Source organism: Trichophyton benhamiae, assembly GCF_000151125.1.
Source record: "Trichophyton benhamiae CBS 112371 chromosome Unknown Abenha-G-c-31b08.f1, whole genome shotgun sequence".
Classification (NCBI taxonomy): domain Eukaryota; kingdom Fungi; phylum Ascomycota; class Eurotiomycetes; order Onygenales; family Arthrodermataceae; genus Trichophyton; species Trichophyton benhamiae.
In genome coordinates this window covers 48,043-66,443 of record NW_003315089.1, presented here as the reverse complement: position 1 = coordinate 66,443, position 18,401 = coordinate 48,043, and the positions used below count along the sequence as shown (strand labels likewise).

General features: G+C 48.5%; 4 protein-coding genes, 1 non-coding gene and 1 pseudogene across 6 annotated transcripts; 1 reads left to right on the top strand and 5 right to left on the bottom strand.

Moving 5' to 3' along the window:
* Window positions 1-70: 70 nt before the first annotated feature.
* ARB_02083 (uncharacterized protein) lies at window positions 71-3,826 on the bottom strand (the record flags this gene model as incomplete). The annotated part of the gene is made up of 3 exons (XM_003011484.1): window positions 71-816; window positions 874-1,565; window positions 1,635-3,826. The coding sequence occupies 3 exons, from the start codon at window positions 3,824-3,826 to the stop codon at window positions 71-73; spliced, it is 3,630 nt and encodes a 1,209-aa protein (XP_003011530.1).
* Window positions 3,827-4,431: 605 nt separating this feature from the next.
* ARB_02082 lies at window positions 4,432-4,513 on the bottom strand (annotated as a pseudogene). The gene has a single exon. The product of its transcript is annotated as a tRNA-OTHER (tRNA).
* Window positions 4,514-4,849: 336 nt separating this feature from the next.
* On the bottom strand, window positions 4,850-6,977 carry ARB_02081 (GPI anchored protein, putative; the record flags this gene model as incomplete). The annotated part of the gene is made up of 6 exons (XM_003011483.1): window positions 4,850-5,441; window positions 5,498-5,562; window positions 5,633-5,734; window positions 5,797-5,968; window positions 6,114-6,452; window positions 6,502-6,977. The coding sequence occupies 6 exons, from the start codon at window positions 6,975-6,977 to the stop codon at window positions 4,850-4,852; spliced, it is 1,746 nt and encodes a 581-aa protein (XP_003011529.1).
* Window positions 6,978-8,653: 1,676 nt separating this feature from the next.
* ARB_02080 (uncharacterized protein) lies at window positions 8,654-11,728 on the bottom strand (the record flags this gene model as incomplete). The annotated part of the gene is made up of 2 exons (XM_003011482.1): window positions 8,654-11,095; window positions 11,177-11,728. 2 exons carry the CDS (start codon window positions 11,726-11,728, stop codon window positions 8,654-8,656), a joined length of 2,994 nt encoding a protein of 997 aa, XP_003011528.1.
* A 4,371-nt stretch (window positions 11,729-16,099) lies between these two features.
* ARB_02079 lies at window positions 16,100-16,170 on the bottom strand. The gene has a single exon. It is a non-coding gene; the product is annotated as a tRNA-Gly (tRNA).
* A 547-nt stretch (window positions 16,171-16,717) lies between these two features.
* On the top strand, window positions 16,718-18,263 carry ARB_02078 (aminotransferase, putative; the record flags this gene model as incomplete). The annotated part of the gene is made up of 3 exons (XM_003011481.1): window positions 16,718-17,203; window positions 17,270-17,558; window positions 17,581-18,263. 3 exons carry the CDS (start codon window positions 16,718-16,720, stop codon window positions 18,261-18,263), a joined length of 1,458 nt encoding a protein of 485 aa, XP_003011527.1.
* Between the last annotated feature and the right edge of the window lie 138 nt (window positions 18,264-18,401).

Here is an 18,401-nt window from a genome sequence, read left to right as displayed (position 1 = left end):
TGGGGATATATCTCCATGTTTGCATCTGCAAAGTGCCTATTCGTAGACCCAGCTGATGCATAACTGAAATTCAGTCACATCCACCAGCTCCGCTCCCAAAAATCTCGTCTTTCCTTGTTTCCCTATCCCAGACTCGTCTTCCGTCACTCTTCCTCTTGAAATAGACGATTCGGTGCTGGGGAATGAACTCTTCGTCCGTCTGCTCAGACTTCCATCTTGAGAGAGGCATTTCCTTCACGCCCAAAAAGCGATCCTCGTAACCTACTAGGTAATCTCCGAAATCGATCTTAGGATCCCAACGCAGACGGCTGATGACGTCTCCTGCTGGCCGGAGTTTGTTGGCGCTAACTGGTTTGGACGACAAAGTTGCATGCTTGGAATGCAGTTTCGATCTATCGCTAAGTTGGCCCTCCTCCAGTAATTCGTCAGGATCGTCAGCTTCGTCATCATCCTCTGAGAAATCGGATACCATCTGATCCACTCCTGCCTGCCCTCCCCAGTTTCTTAAGTCAAGTTTGAGTTCACCTAGTTCGGCTTGTTTGACAAGAGTGGCATCAATCCAGCAGACAGTAGAGTCAAAATATTTGTCCTCTTCGTGTAAGCTGGCTGTGAACTGGCTAATAGCAGTTTGTAGAATCCTCAGGGCTTCCTCTTTATTAGCTACCGTACTCACGGCATCTGACATTCGTTCCAGCCCAACTAAGTAGCAGCCTTGATACTCAGTCTCTCCATCATTCTCGCTGTCGGTGGTGTCTATTGATGTGAACCGAGCAGGCCAAATACGCCCATGGATACCCAGAGCTTGTCTGTCGAGATCTAGATAGTTTTAGTACTGGAATATAACCTATAGTTTGCCAGCAAGGTCTAGCTTACCGTTGAGCAGACGGAAGAATCTGGACTCAAGCCAGCCGATGAGGGAACTCGCTTGAGTCGGAGAAGGGCCCCAGTACTGCACATTGACCTTGATGTAGCTGTTGTAAGCTGTCAGGAACTTTTCAGCGCCTGTTTGGTTATTGTGACTGATGCTGATATCATTTAGGATATTGGACCACCTTGCTCCATCTTCACCCATAAGCTCTTCCGCTCGATTAAATGCAGAAACAATCGTTCTTAGAGACGGCGCAGTCACAGCTCTAGCGACATTAATCGTAGGTACGTGAACAGTTAGTATCACCATTGGTTCTCTTAATGACCGACGATATCTCGTCTGAACGCCTGGACTGACTACCATGTTGTTCTTCCAGTCAAAATGTGCATAATAATGAAAGAACATGGAAACCAGCTCCGGAACCGTGACTCGGCCAAATTTTTCATGAACAAGTTGGTGAAGCTGTGAAAGCATCATGGTGATATGAATACCCCCTAGTAAGCCAAATTTGGAAGAATAAACTCCCGACGATTTGGCCCGCTGGACAATGCACCGATAAGCAAGGCGGAACACATACATGTCCGGTACCATTCGCTTGATATACTCCTGGTCTCTGTACGGCTGAAGTTTTGACAAGGAGTGAAGTGACAAGTCGAATATTGGATCATGAGATGGGATCCTAGAGATTTCCTGCCATCTATAGACAACATAAATCAATGATAAGTTTCAAAGGTTGTTAATATTTAAGAATAGGTCAAATGTTTACCTTTCAGCAACGTTTGCGGCCGGGCAGTATTGTAGATCGAGTTTGATATGTCCCGATTGCAACTCCAGCATTACTCCTGTTGCAGCCTTGACCTTCCTCACTATACGAATGCCCAGAGCAGATGCTTTTCTTAGCCTCTGTATTGCAAGGGCAAAGAACGTGGTAGAACTAATGGCACCAATGCACAAGCAGTCAACATCTGAACGTGGACCCCAAGTGCCCAGGCCATAGGATCCAACAGGAATCAAAACGAGTGGTGTTTTGATATCTCTACCGCTAGAGTCATGGATTGGTTCCGTTAGGATTTGAGACAGGGTATCAACGGCTGTTTTTCGAGTTTTAAAGTCTTCTTCGCCAGGTAGCATTGAGGAATGCTCCAAAGACGATACTATTTCATCTAAAGAAGACAAAGGATCCGGTAAACTAGCCAGTTGCAGCGGAGCTTCCTGGGAGACCGATTCACTGGATTTGCTCTCGGTCAAGCTCTCACCTATTTGAACACCGGCCCTAATTCCCCAATGATCACTCGCAAACTCGGATATTTGCATATCCTCTCCTTTAAGAGCGTGGCGTAGGCCAAAGAAGTTGAAGCCAGTAACACTGGTTTTACCGGTTTGGCGAACAAAGATTCTATCATATCTTTGGGGTCTGCCATTGACCGAATATTGAGCTGCAAGTGGGTTCAAAATGGGGTCAAATGTCGCTCCCTGTTCACCTTCACCGGTCCTGCCATTAATGCCAGCGTCTTCAGGTCCTTCGCCGGCTACAACCCATCCGTCCATGAAATGGGCCTTGGATAGCAAGCAATCGAAGCCTAGTATCTTCTCGAGACCAGCAGGGGAGATCATCTTGAGTCTGAGGGCTTCATCAATAACCTCTTGTGAAGTAACGAAGTTGAAATCGCCTGCAACAACACTAGGGTTACTGTGATAGTCACTATCCAATAGATGAATGATGCTTGTTACCTGTGACAGTTTACTGTCAACTGCAGCATCATTCAACCCTGAGGTTAGATGAACAGCAACAATTACTAGGGGTAGAGAGGACTGTAAATCCCCAATTCCATCGATTTTTACGACAGCTGCACCCTTGTGGCGTTCATCAAATGGCAGCCATGCCCAAGTAAACCTCCACTGTGAGAAAACAACGATATTCCGAAGACTGGGAAGAGGAGGAGAACCCCCCTGACCCGGCGGACCATGAGTGACAAAAGGATATCGACGTTGGATGTCTTGATGAGAAAGCAGAAAGAGAAGAAAATTGTCACAAACTTCCTGGAGAACCAGAACATCTGCCAATGCGTTTGAAGAAAGAATATTGTGGACCAGGGCCTCATATCTGTCACGAGGAGGGGAGCTGGTAAACTCTGCCAAAACATTGTATGTTGAGACGGTGAAGTTGTTACTCCGCACCTTCACTGGCTCCAGAGGTGGCTCCGTTATAGGACACCATGAACGGCCACCAGGTGAATACTCGTACGTCGTCATTTGTTCAGTGGATGATTTCGATTCATCGATTTCTGCATTCAGACCATGAAGAGACATTCCGCTATATAACCGGGTAAGCTCATCAGAAGTTGACATATTATTGCCGGATAGGTCGATGGCATCCCAAATGACCATTTTGCTCGCTGAACTTCCGCCAAAGCCCTTTTCACGATGCAGAACCACTAGATGGTCAAGATCCCATTGAGCAGCGGGGAGCATGTTAGTTTTGTCAAGTAAAAAGTCACGCAAGTCCACATCTGCCTTTGTCTGGCCGATGGTGAGGTGTGGACAGTAATCTCGCTCTTCTTGACCATGGTGGCCGAGTGCATCTAGAATAGAGGCCCTGAGATGACGAAGTTGGTCCGCCGCCCGGTCGATCACAGTGAGGTGGATTGTATTGCCTCCACGGTTGCGAAAGTAGCCTGCCGGTCCGGATTGTATGGTGATATTCTGGTACTCGGATGATTGACTTAGAGAGTTCAGCTTCTCCTGTATCAATCTAGAGACATCCGGTAGCCTATCTGTCGGTACAAAGGGATAAATAAGGTTGATATGCGGGGGCCATCTCCCATAAGCCTGGTCATATAGAGACCTAAGGCGGTCGATATCCTTCCATAGGTGTCGCGGCGGGACGATGCAAAGAGCTGTCTGAAAAGATAGAAGAGACAAGCTCCTCGGTGTGGGAGGTTCTTCCTGCTCAGCCATGAGGTATTACTGTCAATGTGGTGGTATCTGACAGTCGTGGTGATAAGGGGACAAAGGAGTGTATTTGATCCGTCTACCGATCATGATAGACCTGCCAGATCTTCACTATATTAAATAGTGACACGCTCATCTGTTGAGTCCTTCGATCTCAGCCCTGATACTTCCGCCACTGAGTCAGAGACCGCAGTTCCTCCCTTCAGCCACCTGTAATTATTAGTTGATGCACAAGGGCCACAGACAGGACCACGCAGCTCACTCTACGCCAGAATGCCCTTTGCGAGTGGTTATTCTTGCTCTTCGACTCAGAACCAGCCTGGAGGTGAGCTCTGATACTCGTAAAACCGAGTCATAGTTATTTCTTTTGGCCCTGTCGATGACTCTAACCATCACCTGCGAGCAGTTGAGTTGTTGCGTTGTCTTGTTGGCGTTTCAGCTAGTTATGAGTCAGTTGACCAGCACTTTCTCCTGCTCCATCACCACCGACTCGCAGTTCTTTCCAGGGCTTTTCGCACCAAGGAAAAAAAAGAAAAGAAAAGCAATCGCACCAGTGGATCAAACGAGTTAAAGACGATTAAAAAGAAGTACTGCAAAAAGAGCAAAAAAAGGGGCCCTGCCGCGACTCGAACGCGGGGCCTCTCGCAACTTTGGTGACCCAAAGCGAGAATCATACCACTAGACCACAAGGCCGATCCTGATGAAGGGGGCGGCTGTCTTTCGCTAGTTGTGGACATTACAGAATGGCAAGGGGAACAGATATCAGACGAAAAGGGGCGAGGGGGCGATGTTTATTACCCCTGAGACGAAGTGCTGGGTTGTCTGTTTGATGACAGGGGAGGAGTGTCAGGATGGATGCAGCAAGCATGGGTAAGGCGATGCACAGATACGAGAGGTGTAATTAATTAATTATTAGCTAAGCGAAGCATTGTTGTCATTATTAGAAAGGCAACTAACTATATCCATGGTAGTTATAAATATAGAACATCAACATCCAAATGAAAGGGATAAGACACCGTCACTTAATAGCTACATAGCAATAAATACCGCTGATACAAGGACAGAGATGCACAACACTGACCATGTATTTGCAACACCGGATCGGCCAGCAGCCCCCTTCTTTGCCTCGGAAGCTGTGGCAGTTGGACCGGCAGTTGAGGTTGCCAAAACCTGGGTCGGAGCACCATATGTGCTCATCTTCTGGTCGAAGGCCAAACAAGCAGTGGGCAGACTCAACTGTGTAGAAGTGACAGTGGCCTCAAGCTGCTGAAGAACCTCACCACGAGGTAGGTCAAGCTGCATTTCAATAAAAGGGATGACGTTGAACTCGAGAGATGGCTCAACACGCGTGAAGTTGCCAAAGAGGCTGTCTTTCTTGGTCATGTCGTCTTCAATCCCTGGAGCATGTGGGATCTTTTCACAGACTTCGTTGACGTCGTCGAGCTGACTGACTTTCACTGACGCCTGAGGCATGTTGAAGGCCACGCCAGCTCCACCACTAATGATTCCGGTAGGAGAGCGCAGGCCGAAGAGGATCTCCGGTGAGAAGCTGACAGAGAAAGTAAGATCTGTGATAGCCTGGGGGGACTGGAAGGGAATCTCCGTAAAGGTAGTATGTTGACTATCATATTATCAGTATATAGCCCTTGGTACATCTTTCTAAGAACTATCACTTACAGCCCTTTGATAGTTGAGTTTGCAGGAGATCCAAAGTTAAGTGAGATGAATGAGTCCTCTGGAACCTAATAGTTATGATGAGTGCTGCCAATCTTTCAAGCGTCTGAATAGGCGTGGTGGGAAGATATAACATACTGAGATGTCCACGCCGTAAGTGAGGTTCAATGGCTTGCTCAGAGCGACCTCTACAGACACCTGAGGGACCAATATGGCCCCGAAATCAACCACTTGGGGGATCTATAATTCATTAGTATGGACAATCAGTGACATATATGAAGAACTAACACCCTAGCACTCACTGTAAACGGACTGAGGGGGGCCGAAGGCATTGGCACAGTGAAGTTAAGCAGCTCCTTGCCAGCTTCCAAGGCCAGCTCAAGCTCCATCCGAGCAAAGACTCTACTTAGTTCTATATCGACCCGTCCTTCGCTGATAAATGCAAGGGTAGAGACCAGGCCGGAATCATCGGTGCTAGTAATTGAGAATGAGCCCGTTGATAGAACCACATCTCCATTAATGCTGCACTCCTTGCAAGACAGTGTCACCCCTTCGGGCCTTGATTTAGGAAAATGTCAGTCAAATTACTTCCCTAGCAGGAACAGGGTTGAAAACTCACAATCCCAAAATGTTGGTTATATCCGAGTCGAGAGGCACAAGCTTTCTACCCTTATGGTTAACACTAATTCGTCCCCCACCGTCCTTTAAATAAGGGATATTTGAAGGCACACCAGGGAAGACGACGTCGCGGACAGTAGAAGTTGGTGATTCTTCAGGTGTCCGTGTGCCACTTCTGCGCCGGTTCGGATTCACGGGTTTTTGACTACGTCTGACGACGCTGCTGCTCTTCTTGTGCGAAAAGGAGACATCGATGCTGTGGAATGCTTCTTTCCATTGGACATCCTTCCGCGAGAGCAGAACACTATTCTCGTCCTTGTTAACAGTGATACCCGTAATCCTACATCAGCATTAGCATATATACTTTAACCGTTATACTTATTACTCACATATGCGGTGCCCTCTCCTCTTTTTCATTACATCCCCAGTGTGATGAGATAGCAACGAATTCGTCGGTGTTTCCAAGCTCTTTGCTAACCTGCTCCATATACTGTGAAGTGCTGAAGGTCAGTTTGATACCTTCCTCAGAACAGGTAACATCCACGAGGCCATCTTCTAAATCTTCTATCGATAGAACAGGATGGTTACTTCGCATGTTTAAAGTAGCGTAAAGAACCGGGTCATTCGACCGTGCAGTAACATGAGTGAAATGATCAACAAAATCGAGTCTGGCTTCATTTCCTAGTATCTTGCCAGGCTGCCGTTTCCGAAGACCACCATGAGGATATGCCGGAGATAGGTGTCGTGCTTGAACAGAGTTCCATGATTCTAAAGTGTCTTTTCGCGATGGTTTCAGGGTCGTGGCTAATGTGGAATGGTAAATAAGCGTAGAAAACGCCAAAAACGAGGAAACAGATATCTTCATATTGATATTGTGTGCCCTTTTTTTCTCTTATCCAAAAGGGAAAACACGGCGCGTTGAATATTTGGATAGCCATTTCCAAATGAAATAGGAGCTCCCTTATAAACATAATATTGTCGCAATGAAGGGCAATGCATTTGCACCGCCCTTCAGCATTCCTTACTGCACCTCACTCGGCGGACGCACGCTTCCTAATCCCCAACCGGGTATATTGGACAAGGGTCCAACCGACCTTGATGTTGGATATTGCTGCGTACACATCGTAAATGCGTCTACAGGCATTATTTTGGTATATCAAAGCCCATGTTTGGCCCCATTACAGGGCTTGCACTTTCACCAAATACTCCGGTCTCAAGCCCCATAGGTACGGAGTCCTATGGTAACTGATACGGGATTTAACCACGAGGAAGTCCAAAAGAAAAGCACCCAAACTCGAAACGGTGGGAAGTGAGCCATCCACCCCAGCATGGTATTATCATGAATTTTCGTCGCCCATAGTGTTTGATAATGTAAGGGATTGAGCGCAAGGTATAGTGACACAGCCTCGAAAGGAATTCCGTCCGAGACGCTTGGGCTGTCAAGCCCTGTATCCAACATCCAACCCGCGACTTGTAATGGGTTAAGTCAGATGTTGGATGCTTAATCCTGGTTCATCCTGCAGTGGCCCTGGCGCAAAGCTCCGCATATCCGTAACATATGCTTAAATAGGAAGCTAACTGTAAATCGAGGCTGTTGATTGGGCGCAATTTAAAACAACATCATCGATAAGATGGCTGTTGATTGTGGAGTCAAATAGAAGGCTGGGGATACTGAGACTTCTTAGAAACAGCCGCTATCACTGCGGACTAGTTTCGAGGTCCGCAAAAAGGAGCGGTCCATGTCATGAACAGCGCATAATGTATGGATTCAGATCGCCAATAGCAAACACTGTTGCTCGTGTTGGCCCGGTAGTTAGCTAGTTGGTGTTACTGATATTCATCGATTGTCCGTAATGAGCCAGGAAGGAGAGTAACTAGACCTCGGTGGAAATTGTTAGCTTCAATATCTGAGGGGCCGATGATCAACGACACGGTAGAAATAACAAAGCTATCCAAAGTTAATAAGCCAGCTAGGACGATCCGAGATATAACAACATTCCTTTCAAGAAGTAAAAACAGATCAAAGTAATAGAACATACCGAAAAAACATAACCTATATTGTCAGAACCTCCCATAGTATGTATATCATTCATAATGTATGTCTATTATTTATCCAATTCGGCAGTTTTTATTTTGCTTTTTGTGCAACGCCGGGCGGATGATGGAGTACAGAAATGCAACAAACAGGAAGCAATGAAAGGAAACAGCCAAGGAACAAATAAGGAAAAAGAAAGAAACATCTAAAGCCCAAGGGCAGGGAAGAATAGTATAAGAACAGCTGCTTGCTTCCATGTCAGTGTATAAGGGGCGTGAGCGTATTGTATGTGCGCGCGCGTGTCATGCATAATTAAAAATTAAAACCATTTTTATCCTCATCTCATCTCATCCAGTACTGAACTGTAGCAGTAAACAATGTAATTGTACGCGCCAACAATGTATAGTAAAAAAAAGCCAAGGAAAAGAAAAAAGAAAAACAAAACAACCAATGGAAGATTCAAGAAGGAAACACAACCAAACTCAACCTTCTGATAAGCAATTTCTTCATTTCTTCTTCTTCTTAGGCTGTGAGACACCTTGTAGAATATGGTCGAAGCTTGCGTCAGGGTTATGAGTCGATGATCTTCCTGATGTATCCACGGGGCTAACGCCAGCTGGTAGTGGCAAGGCTTCAAGGCCCATGTATATCGAGGAACGGTTGCCTGGGGTTCCGGCACCTCGACCAAATGACGCACTTGGTGGCTGGAGATTGAGCATGGGGAGATTAGGAGGTGTAGTATCGCCTGGCGTAAGAAGTGGCGTAGGTTGCCTGTCTGAAGAGGAGCCGGTGGATGAGAGGGGTGGCGGGTAAGGGAATGGGTAGAAGTTCTGAGCCTGGTTGGGTGATGGGTAGGCAGTCGGGGTACCTGATGGAGGGAGAGAGCCGGCAGTAGACTGATCAGGGGTTGAAATAGATAGAGACGGGTGTTGGTAGTGTTGGTAATGTTGCGGAGGATACTGCGGCTGCTGGTATGGTTGAGGGTATGGCTGATACTGCTGCTGCTGTGGCGGCGGCGGCGGGTATTGTGGTGCTGGATACGGTGGTTGCTGAGGGAATTGCGGTGATTGGTATTGCTGTGGAGGTGGGGGATACTGAGGGTATGCTTGATATTGCTGCTGCGGTGATTGTGGCTGGCTCTGCGGAACAGGAGGAGGCGGTGGTGGTTGTTGCGGCTCCTCTGGCTGTTGTGAAGCAGGGTCCAGCATAACAGACGAGTTCAGCTGTCCATCGTCTGCCCACTTCAAGGCAACCTGCCAACAGTGGCTGCGCCTATAGACAGCATCGACGCCATTTGCAACCACATCCGATGGTAGATTGACGACGCCAGACCCACCAGCAACACCAAACCACTTCTTGCCATTCTTTGGGTCAGAAGCGCACCATGGAGATCCACCCCATGGTGGTATGCAGAGGAAGTATTCCACCCCATGTGTACACCTGAGATCCGGGGCATCCACAACAAGCATTGGCAATGATTGTATGACAGCGTACATGAATAGCCACTGTGCACAACGCATATCCGCAAGCTCATCAGCGCATTTACCGTGGCCAACGCGACGCTCATAGTTCATGAAGTTCTCCAGGAAAGGGGTCGGTTTCATGCTTGCGTGGTTGTAACTGGAGACCAGAATCTCGTTCACTTCACCAGTAGTAAGTCGCTTTGAACGCTCCTTGGCTTCACGCTTAGGGTCTAGCTTGCGTCGTATGGAATGGATAGACGGCAAACGGGGAATGTCAAAGGGAATTGGTGGCTGAACTGGTGGTGTACTGCGGTCATATTCCGACATGATCTGTCGCAGTGCTTGAGAGGTAGAATTCGAGTCTTCAGCCTTAAAGACGGAGGTAGTCATGTCTGCGGAGCGGGTGGTGAGATCGGTACGGTCGGCAAGCATATCATAGAGATCGCAGAAGTCCTGGTAAAGCTCTCGAAGGACCAAGCGGTTGAGGCCGCTTTCCTGAAACTGGGTCTTCTTGCTGGCCTTGGGAGGCCATGAGCCGAAACGAGCGCGGTAATAGTTCATGACATTCTTTCGATAGCTGAGGTATGCGTTCTTCCAGTTCTTGAAGCGGATGACTTTGGCCTCATTTGCGACGTTCGAGTTGGCAATACCAGCGAACAAAGAAGGGAATTCAAACTCATCAATCTTGACAGCACAGGTCCTTATCCTGTTGTCTAGGTCTAGATATCCTCGCTCCAATCTCTTTCGAGTGACTGCAGAAACAAGATTATACTTCGTCTCGAACTTCTTTAGATCGTCAAGCACTGCAACACCGTGAGTGAAACCCTCCTGGTACAGAGGGAGATACTTCATACGTTCGCCAAGGATGATAGCATCCAAGGCACGTTCCCTCGAAGCACGGACATCGATCAAATCCAGCTCATCGCAATAGCAGCCAAAGCTGCTGGTGGCAGTCTCTCCAAATGTTGACTGGTCCAGGTTGGTGAACCCAAAACGATCTAGGAGTCCGGACACTTCCATGAAGATGTTGAAGATAGACGGTGTGCGTGGCGTTGCAATCAACGCCTGGCCGATAAGGAAGGCAAACAGATTGCGGAAAAGTACTAGCATATCCACATCATCAGCAGAAAGGACAGGCTGCTCTCGGCCGCAGGGAAGATCGCCGGTAAGGGGTACGGGCATATATAGGTGCAACTCCGGTGATTCGTCGTCTAGAAAGCCATCCTGCGACTGTCCGTCGGAGCCCTCGTCATAACTAGATCCATTTTGTGCTGAAAGAGGAGGAGAAGACGAATTAGGATCTCGGGATCGGCCCTGACCACCTCGCGTAGATTGAGGAGGAGACGGATTCCCGCGGGCGAGGAGAGTGAGAGACGCGGATGCAGAGAAAATAGCGGAATCAACCTTGAATGAAGGTGGTCGACCAGAGTTTTGAGGGAAGAGGTAGACATAGGTATCTCCGGCATCATCCCAGAGATCAGCTACCTAATTCAAGTCAGCCAAACAAATGACTTTTTTTTTAAAAAAAAAAAGAGTTCTATAATAATCCAAGAGAGCTTGACTTACCCTCTCTCCTGCAAGTAGAGTGCTAATATCATAGGGGATATCGTTTTCCGTTCCAGCGATCCAAGCCCGTTTACCATTTGACGCATCACTGCCGGACAACTTCGACTTAGCGCCCTTTTTGGACTTGCTTATTGTCGCAGGGCTAGGGTTGACGTTAACTCCCGAAACTCCGAGACCTGAACCCGGCCTTGAACCAGATTTGCTGAATCGCGGTACAGCATCACTCCAGCTCTGGCTACGGCTGTGAGTATCTGGCGAACCTGGACCTGCTAGATCTGGGTTCAAACTGGAGAGACGTGGTGGAGGAGTGTAGCTTTGGTGTGCATTTTCACCGAGGACAGGAGCAGAGACATTCCGTGGGTTGAGGCTCAATGCCTGTGTCTCTTCAGCGAGCTGTTGATCCCGAAGGGGCGGAGTTTGCAGCGAAGATGAACGGGAGGATTGTAAATGAGGTGACTTGGTGGGAGAGCGTTTATCATCAGGTTTCGGCGAGCCCAGCGAGAAGAACGAAGAGAGGCGGCGAACGGGATTGTTGGAGGGAGTTGCCAACATTGTGAAGGATCTTTCAGCGTTGGTATGCAGAGAGCAACATAGGCTTGAGGAAATAGCAAGGGCAGATGTCGGCTCTGTTTTGACGTAGTAACTTGTATACTTCGTCGTTTGCTATCTCGTTTGAGGCTTTGAATCTTCTTTTTCCTCACTGGTAGTTTAGTTTGTTGCTTGGTTGTTGCTTGCTTTCCTCGTCACCGTCTTTTCCCCCTTTGAGTGGCAAGATATATAAACGAGTGAATATCTGATTGAGAGGAAAAAAAGAGGAAGAGGGATCGGTCCGTCTCTTCCGCTTGAGATATCCTGGATAAGCGAGGTCTTCTAAAGACGAGAAAGAGGGAAGAGAAGGGGAAAAAAGAAAGAAGAATGGCGAGTCTAAATATTGAGCGTTTCCAAGCAATGGAAGCACCCCCAGCCAAGGAGTCAAACAAGTAGCGTATCCAAGAAAAGCAACAAGGCCCAGTTTTTTTTTCCTCTTCTCTTTTGCCTTATTATTTCTTATTTTTGATTCCTCTGTGAGTGGCTCCTGTCGCTGCGCCTGCGGGAATGAACAGCCGAAGGATCAAAGGAGAGGGCTAAGCTGGAATAAAAAGACTGGAGCGGTTGTCCGTATTCCGGCAAACTTGTAGCTGATGTCAATGCGGCTCTGGGAAGTTTTCTCCTTTCGTATCTGACGGATGATGCCCTTGCTCGCTTATATGTATTTTCCTCCCCCTAAGCAGCCAAGCAGAGCCTGTGTGCACTCCGTAAAGTCCGGGCTGATCGATCGACCAAACCAAACAGGCCCTGAAGCGTATATGACCTCAAGAGCCAGTCCGAGACGACGACAAGAGGCCTCGTATCCCTAGGGCCCCGGCAAGTGGCTGTTTTGCTTGGTTCTCGTCTCTCGCGTGGCTTTCTCGCTCCTCCGCAGCAGCCAGGCGGCACCAACGACAAAAACGAGAGGACGAGAGTTGCTGAGCCTTGTCTGGCGCAGGCGAGTCTGATATCTCACTGGCTGGCGGCGGTGACAGTGGGGTCTGGAGCCTTCTGCTTGCTGCAGCCTCTTGCGTTGTCGTCTTCTAGTGATGTTGTTGTTGGTTGTTGATGTTTCGATGAAGTCGAAGTAGAGTTGAAAGCCGAAAAGGCGGCGAGCGGTGGCAGAAGGGCAGCTTTTCCCTTTTTCGTGTATCAGGTGCGAAACATCGACGTCGGCACTTTTCAACCTCGACCTCCTCCTCGCCCTCGGCCTCATCCTCGCCCTCGCCCTCATCTCTCCGCCGTCCGCCGTCCGCCGCCCTCTATCTATCTCCTTCTGCGCCATGCAGGGGTTCGCTCTGCTCCTTGACTCCGTTTTCCGCCTGTCCTGACGCCTTCGTCTACTCGTCTCATGATCTCCCCAGCTGCCAGTCGACATGTCTCCCTCCATCCCCTTCCCTCGACAGCTACACAGAATACATACATCTCACAGGCCTCCTCCTCTAGCTTCAAAGTACCGCCAGCATGGCAGCCAGTCCAGTCGTCCGAGAACGTGCTGTCCGTATAATATTTTATTTCCACTTTATTTCATGCTTTTGCATCTAAGAATAGAATTTCCGTGTTTCTTTTTTTTTTTTTCGCATTTACTTTGAATGGTGGGTGCTGGCTGTTTTTGCTTATTTCTACTGCATCTCTAACTTTTGCCGTTCACAGTTGACATTATTTATTTACACCTATAACGAAGGGATAGAAAATTAACGGAAAGAAACGACCTCGATAAAACGTCCGTCGTCGGCCTTGAGAAATCATTTTTCATGTTGGAGTCCCACCGACGAGGAACCCCCGATCCTTGCGTGCCAAACCCTGTCCACACGAGACAGCGAGACAAGACAAGACAAGATCAAACAAGGGGCTCCATCTCCCTTTGCCGGGCTCCCTGTAATCCACCCTAGCCCTACTTTAATTCACCCACGCTAGTCACAGAGCTATTTTATGAAGGATCGCAATTTGTAAGCTGCCGATGACGATATTCCGTCCGACTTATCCATTTTTATACACCGCATATTTAATGTCGATAGCCCTGGCTTCGACTGTCCTCATCGCAAGCAGCTACTTAAACGTGGGAGATGTCTCTGATGAGGATCTCGTAGCGCAGTTTACTATGGCACTACATGTGATAGCATTCGAGTGCGAAACACCTTTCTTCAGATGTTACCCCCCTGCAACTAATCACAGCTCTCCACGTCCGCCAGGCTCGTGACCGGGGAGAAGACGCCATGGACAACCTTTGTTTTCGTTGCTTCTGCCTTCTGTGTCAGAGCTGGAGTGGATGACCAGCATTAACAGGCAGCCTAATTATCCTGGAATGTGGAAGTTGGAGCACATACTTCCATCCTGGGAATCATGAGCCAGAGAAAGTCAGAGAAGTTAAAACACATCTTAAAAGCTGCACGTATAGCTGAGTTGTTAACGGCGCCATCGAGAGCTCCTCCTACGTACATGCAGTCGGGCCGTAATTCCAACATAAGGCTTCAATATTTGAATAAACGGAGGGCTACGGCGTCTCGCTGGAGTGTGCGCCACTAGACATTGACGGAAACATGCAGAGAAAGATCGTCGTGACCAGGCACGGACTGTTGCCTAGGACAGCTTGTCCAGCTATTTGCACACGCTGATGCCACATCGGATGAGTTTAAAAGTCGAATCTAGCACAGAGGCTGCGGATTGGTACCGTACCACCCTTACTCCTGCTGTGTCCACGACATACATACAGACCAGGCTCGACCCCGCGTCTAGATAGCTCTGAGACAAATACACAGAACCCGGCTATCACCTTTGGAATCAAAGACTCTGCGCTGCGACGAGATACAGCCATCAGTTGTGCTCGACAATATTGCCGCTCACCCCGGCAAGAGGTGTCAAGAGCTACCCATCACAAGCCCGCCCCCGATTATATAATGTTACGGTTACCTTTATCAGAAAAAGTCTGCAACCAGAAAGTGGCAGAGTTTGCATAACAATACCCTACCCCATTTTGATGTCAAACTTGACTACTAACCAGTAGATATGCCACACAGCTTCAGTTTTTGTTCAAGGTCACGAAGGGAAAAAAAAAGCACTTCTTAGACATTTTACTCTTGTCTTCGGGCGAGAAGCATTACACAACCATGGTTCAACCATGCCTTTTCTTTTCCTTTTACTCCGCGGCCGGGATTTTGTCACACGCAATATATAACCCTACCAGAGACATGGCCACTCCCGTCAATTTAATATATTACACATTCGCAGATTTCTACTAAACCAGCCACCACAGATTCCTGTGCAGTATGGAGTACTACTGGGGTACATATTGCGACCACATCCAGAGTCAATCTGACAAAGTGGGGAATAGCCTATTATTCCCAATCATAACGATCGGATGGCAACTCTGGAACGATATGTCGGTCATTGCTCCTGATCGGCTTATTTTTGCCTGGCTTGTGATGCATATTACTTGCATAAATTGCCACTTTGACATCAATATTTATTGGAAATAAGCTATGTCAAATTGGAGGTAACGGGATATACCAAGCCGGTGAGGGTTTATCGAACTCACGTATAGGGAGAGCTCACTGATAAGCCGTTGATGTTCACAGAACTTGTGCTTGGCCTCGGCACGTTCATCTCTTGACTTACGGTATATGGAAAAATTAACCTAATTCACAGAGGTGATGGAAATGCCGGAAATGGAGTGAAGAGGAGTAACCTGGGAAGAGTTGGCTCTGAAAGTTGGCTATCCAATGGAGATCTCGGTGGGTATTTTGAGCTCATTCTTAACAGCATTATGTTATATGTTAAGGCAAACTTTGTTTAAGATCTTTACAGATATAAATAATATCAGCGGACCTATATTGATAGCCGAGATCACAGAGAATCGCCATAATTATTACTGATCACTATCAGCAGGTCTCACTGCATCCTCTTAATCTCCTTTACCTGCTACTGCTATAGATCGATTAATCAATGGCCCCATTATGATGACAAAAATATGTATTTCCCCTTTTCGGCACCCCCAACTACCTAGCCCTAGACCTAAGCCCTAAATAGCCCAACTGGCCTTTGCTTCTCCTACAGCAAAACAGCGTAGACAGAGCAGAGAGAGATGAACTAGAATAGCCGCCAACTAGCTATTTATTCATGACACTCTGCATGTTTCTCCTTGTTTCACAGCTTCTGCTTGCCTGCTTGTAAATGCACAGCTCGAGTTTCAACGGAGAAAAAGAACGAGAAACCTGCATATGCACGTGATACTCCTTGCAGGAGATCCTCAAGAGCGCCAACAGTGCAAATCGATAGACGAAATACGCCGTAGGACTTCTAGAGAGAGATGCCAGTAAAAAGAAAGAGAAGAAGAACAAAATGAAGAGGCAAAAAAAGTGCATCGACCGGGAATCGAACCCGGGGCCCGTCGATGGCAACGACGGATTTTACCACTAAACCATCAATGCGATCTTGTCATGTGATGGCTTCCTCTGTGTGTTTCTTATAGACGAGAAGTGGAGAGTTCAATAACTAACTCGACGACGGCGACATCAGACGAAACGAAGACAACCCAAGGACGGTGATAGATTGAAGCGAAGGGCAGATACTGCGCCGGCTACCTGAGAAGAGGCCTAGAGAAGATCTATAGGCAGGTTGGAGTGCTTGAGGGACTGGATATAGAGGCACTGGTAGGTGGTGATGTCATGATGAAGTCGTACCAGTGCTAACACACTCATTCTAGCTAGGGACATGCATTAGCTGCATCTCGGAGCAGGAACCGTATATCGATATTACTATGCCCGATAGGACTGCCGATTGCTACCCCTGAAGGCGAGGAATGATAGAATTGGACCACGGAACCTTGTTCAGGCCGGCTGCAGAGACATGGTTCGCCTCGCGCCCCGCGCCGCATCCATAATCCATAACTACTCCAGAGCCAGAGACCAACCATCGAGAGCAGCTACCAGAGTGTAGCAAAACAAGAAAGATATAGCTTGAACGGTTACAACGACAATGACAGTCCGCTTCACTCAACGGCCCATCAATCTGTCCCGGGGCTGGCCGCATCCCTCGCTACACCCCACGGCAGTCCTGTCAGAAGCATCCAAGGCCGTCCTGAACTCGCCGGCACTCTCGGAGCCCGCCCTAGGCTACGGCCCGGATGAAGGAGATCCCTCGCTGCGTGCCGAGATAGCAAGATGGCTGACGGCCTTCTACCAGCCACAGGAAGCCGTGGATGCTGGTCGGATAGCGATATCTGGCGGCGCCAGTCAGAACTTGGCCTGCGTGCTGCAGGTGTTTTCTGACCCAGTGTATACGCGGAACGTATGGCTGGTGTCGCCGACATATTATCTTGCCTGTGGCATGTTCGATGATGCTGGGTTCGGAGACAAGCTGAGAGCCGTCAGGGAGGATGCCGAGGGTATTGACGTTGGCTTTCTCGAGAGGGAGCTGAAGAAGAGCGAGGAACGGGCAGTGGCAGACGGGAATCTGGAGCCGGTACGTTAGCTACGTATATAGCCTGCCTTCTTGCTTTGACAATAATGAGTGCTGACAATCAGACAGAAATTGAAGCCCCCACGCCCATGGAGGAAGATATATAAGCATATTATCTATGCAGTTCCTACCTTCGCCAATCCGTCATCTAGAATCATGTCCGTCCGCCGACGTACGCAGCTTGTCCGTCTCGCTCGACAGTATGACGCACTGGTGGTGACGGACGACGTCTACGACTTTCTACAGTGGCACATCGATCCGTCATGCACGCAACCACAGCTTACGACTGCCGTTGCACCACGTCTGGTTGACATCGATCGTTTCCTGGACGGCGGGCCAAGGGACGAGTTCGGACATTGTATGAGTAACGGGAGCTTTAGCAAACTTCTCGGCCCTGGATGTCGAGTTGGGTGGGTTGAAGGGACGGAGAAGTTTGTATATGGCGTTGGACAGACGTAAGTTGAACTTTCACTACCTGGATATTAATTCATCACTGCCGACAACATCCGACAAGACTAACCGCGGAGAGAATCACAGAGGCTCGACACGTTCTGGCGGCGCTCCCTCACAGTTGACGTCTACCTTCATCTGCCAGCTCCTCTCCTCCGGCTTCATCCAGTCGTATATCCCAGAGGTGCTTTGTCCAGCATACTCGAAACGGTACCACATCCTGCGCGCCGCAATCGAAAAGCATCTCCACCCCCTTGGTATAACCTTCACCAAACCCCTTGCCCCGTCACCACCATCTGGTAGCAGCGACAAGATAATGCCTAGTGAGATTTCAGGCGGTTACTTCTTCTGGCTCCGCCTTCCTCCAGGCATCTCAGCAAATCGTGTGACCAGGATTGCTGCAGAGGAGCTGAATCTACGGATTGCCGCTGGAGAAGGAAGCAAGGTCACTGGTGAAGGCGCAAAGCCAGACTATGACTATGCAGACGCCGACGGGCCGCTGGACGACTTTGTGCGTATCTGTCTGGCGTACGTGGACGAAGATATGCTGGAGGAAGGAGTCCAGCGCCTTGCACAGGCTGTTGAAAAGGCAAAGCAGGACACAGGATGTTAGATATCATTTCGCTGCAGTTTCACGGCAATGAAGGTCTTCCGTCTTTTGTTAATAATCATGGCATTCATGCCGGGATATTCTTGCAATGTACGACTGGTAAAGTCGGTCGGCAAGTTGAACATCCAGCTTGCTCGCCGG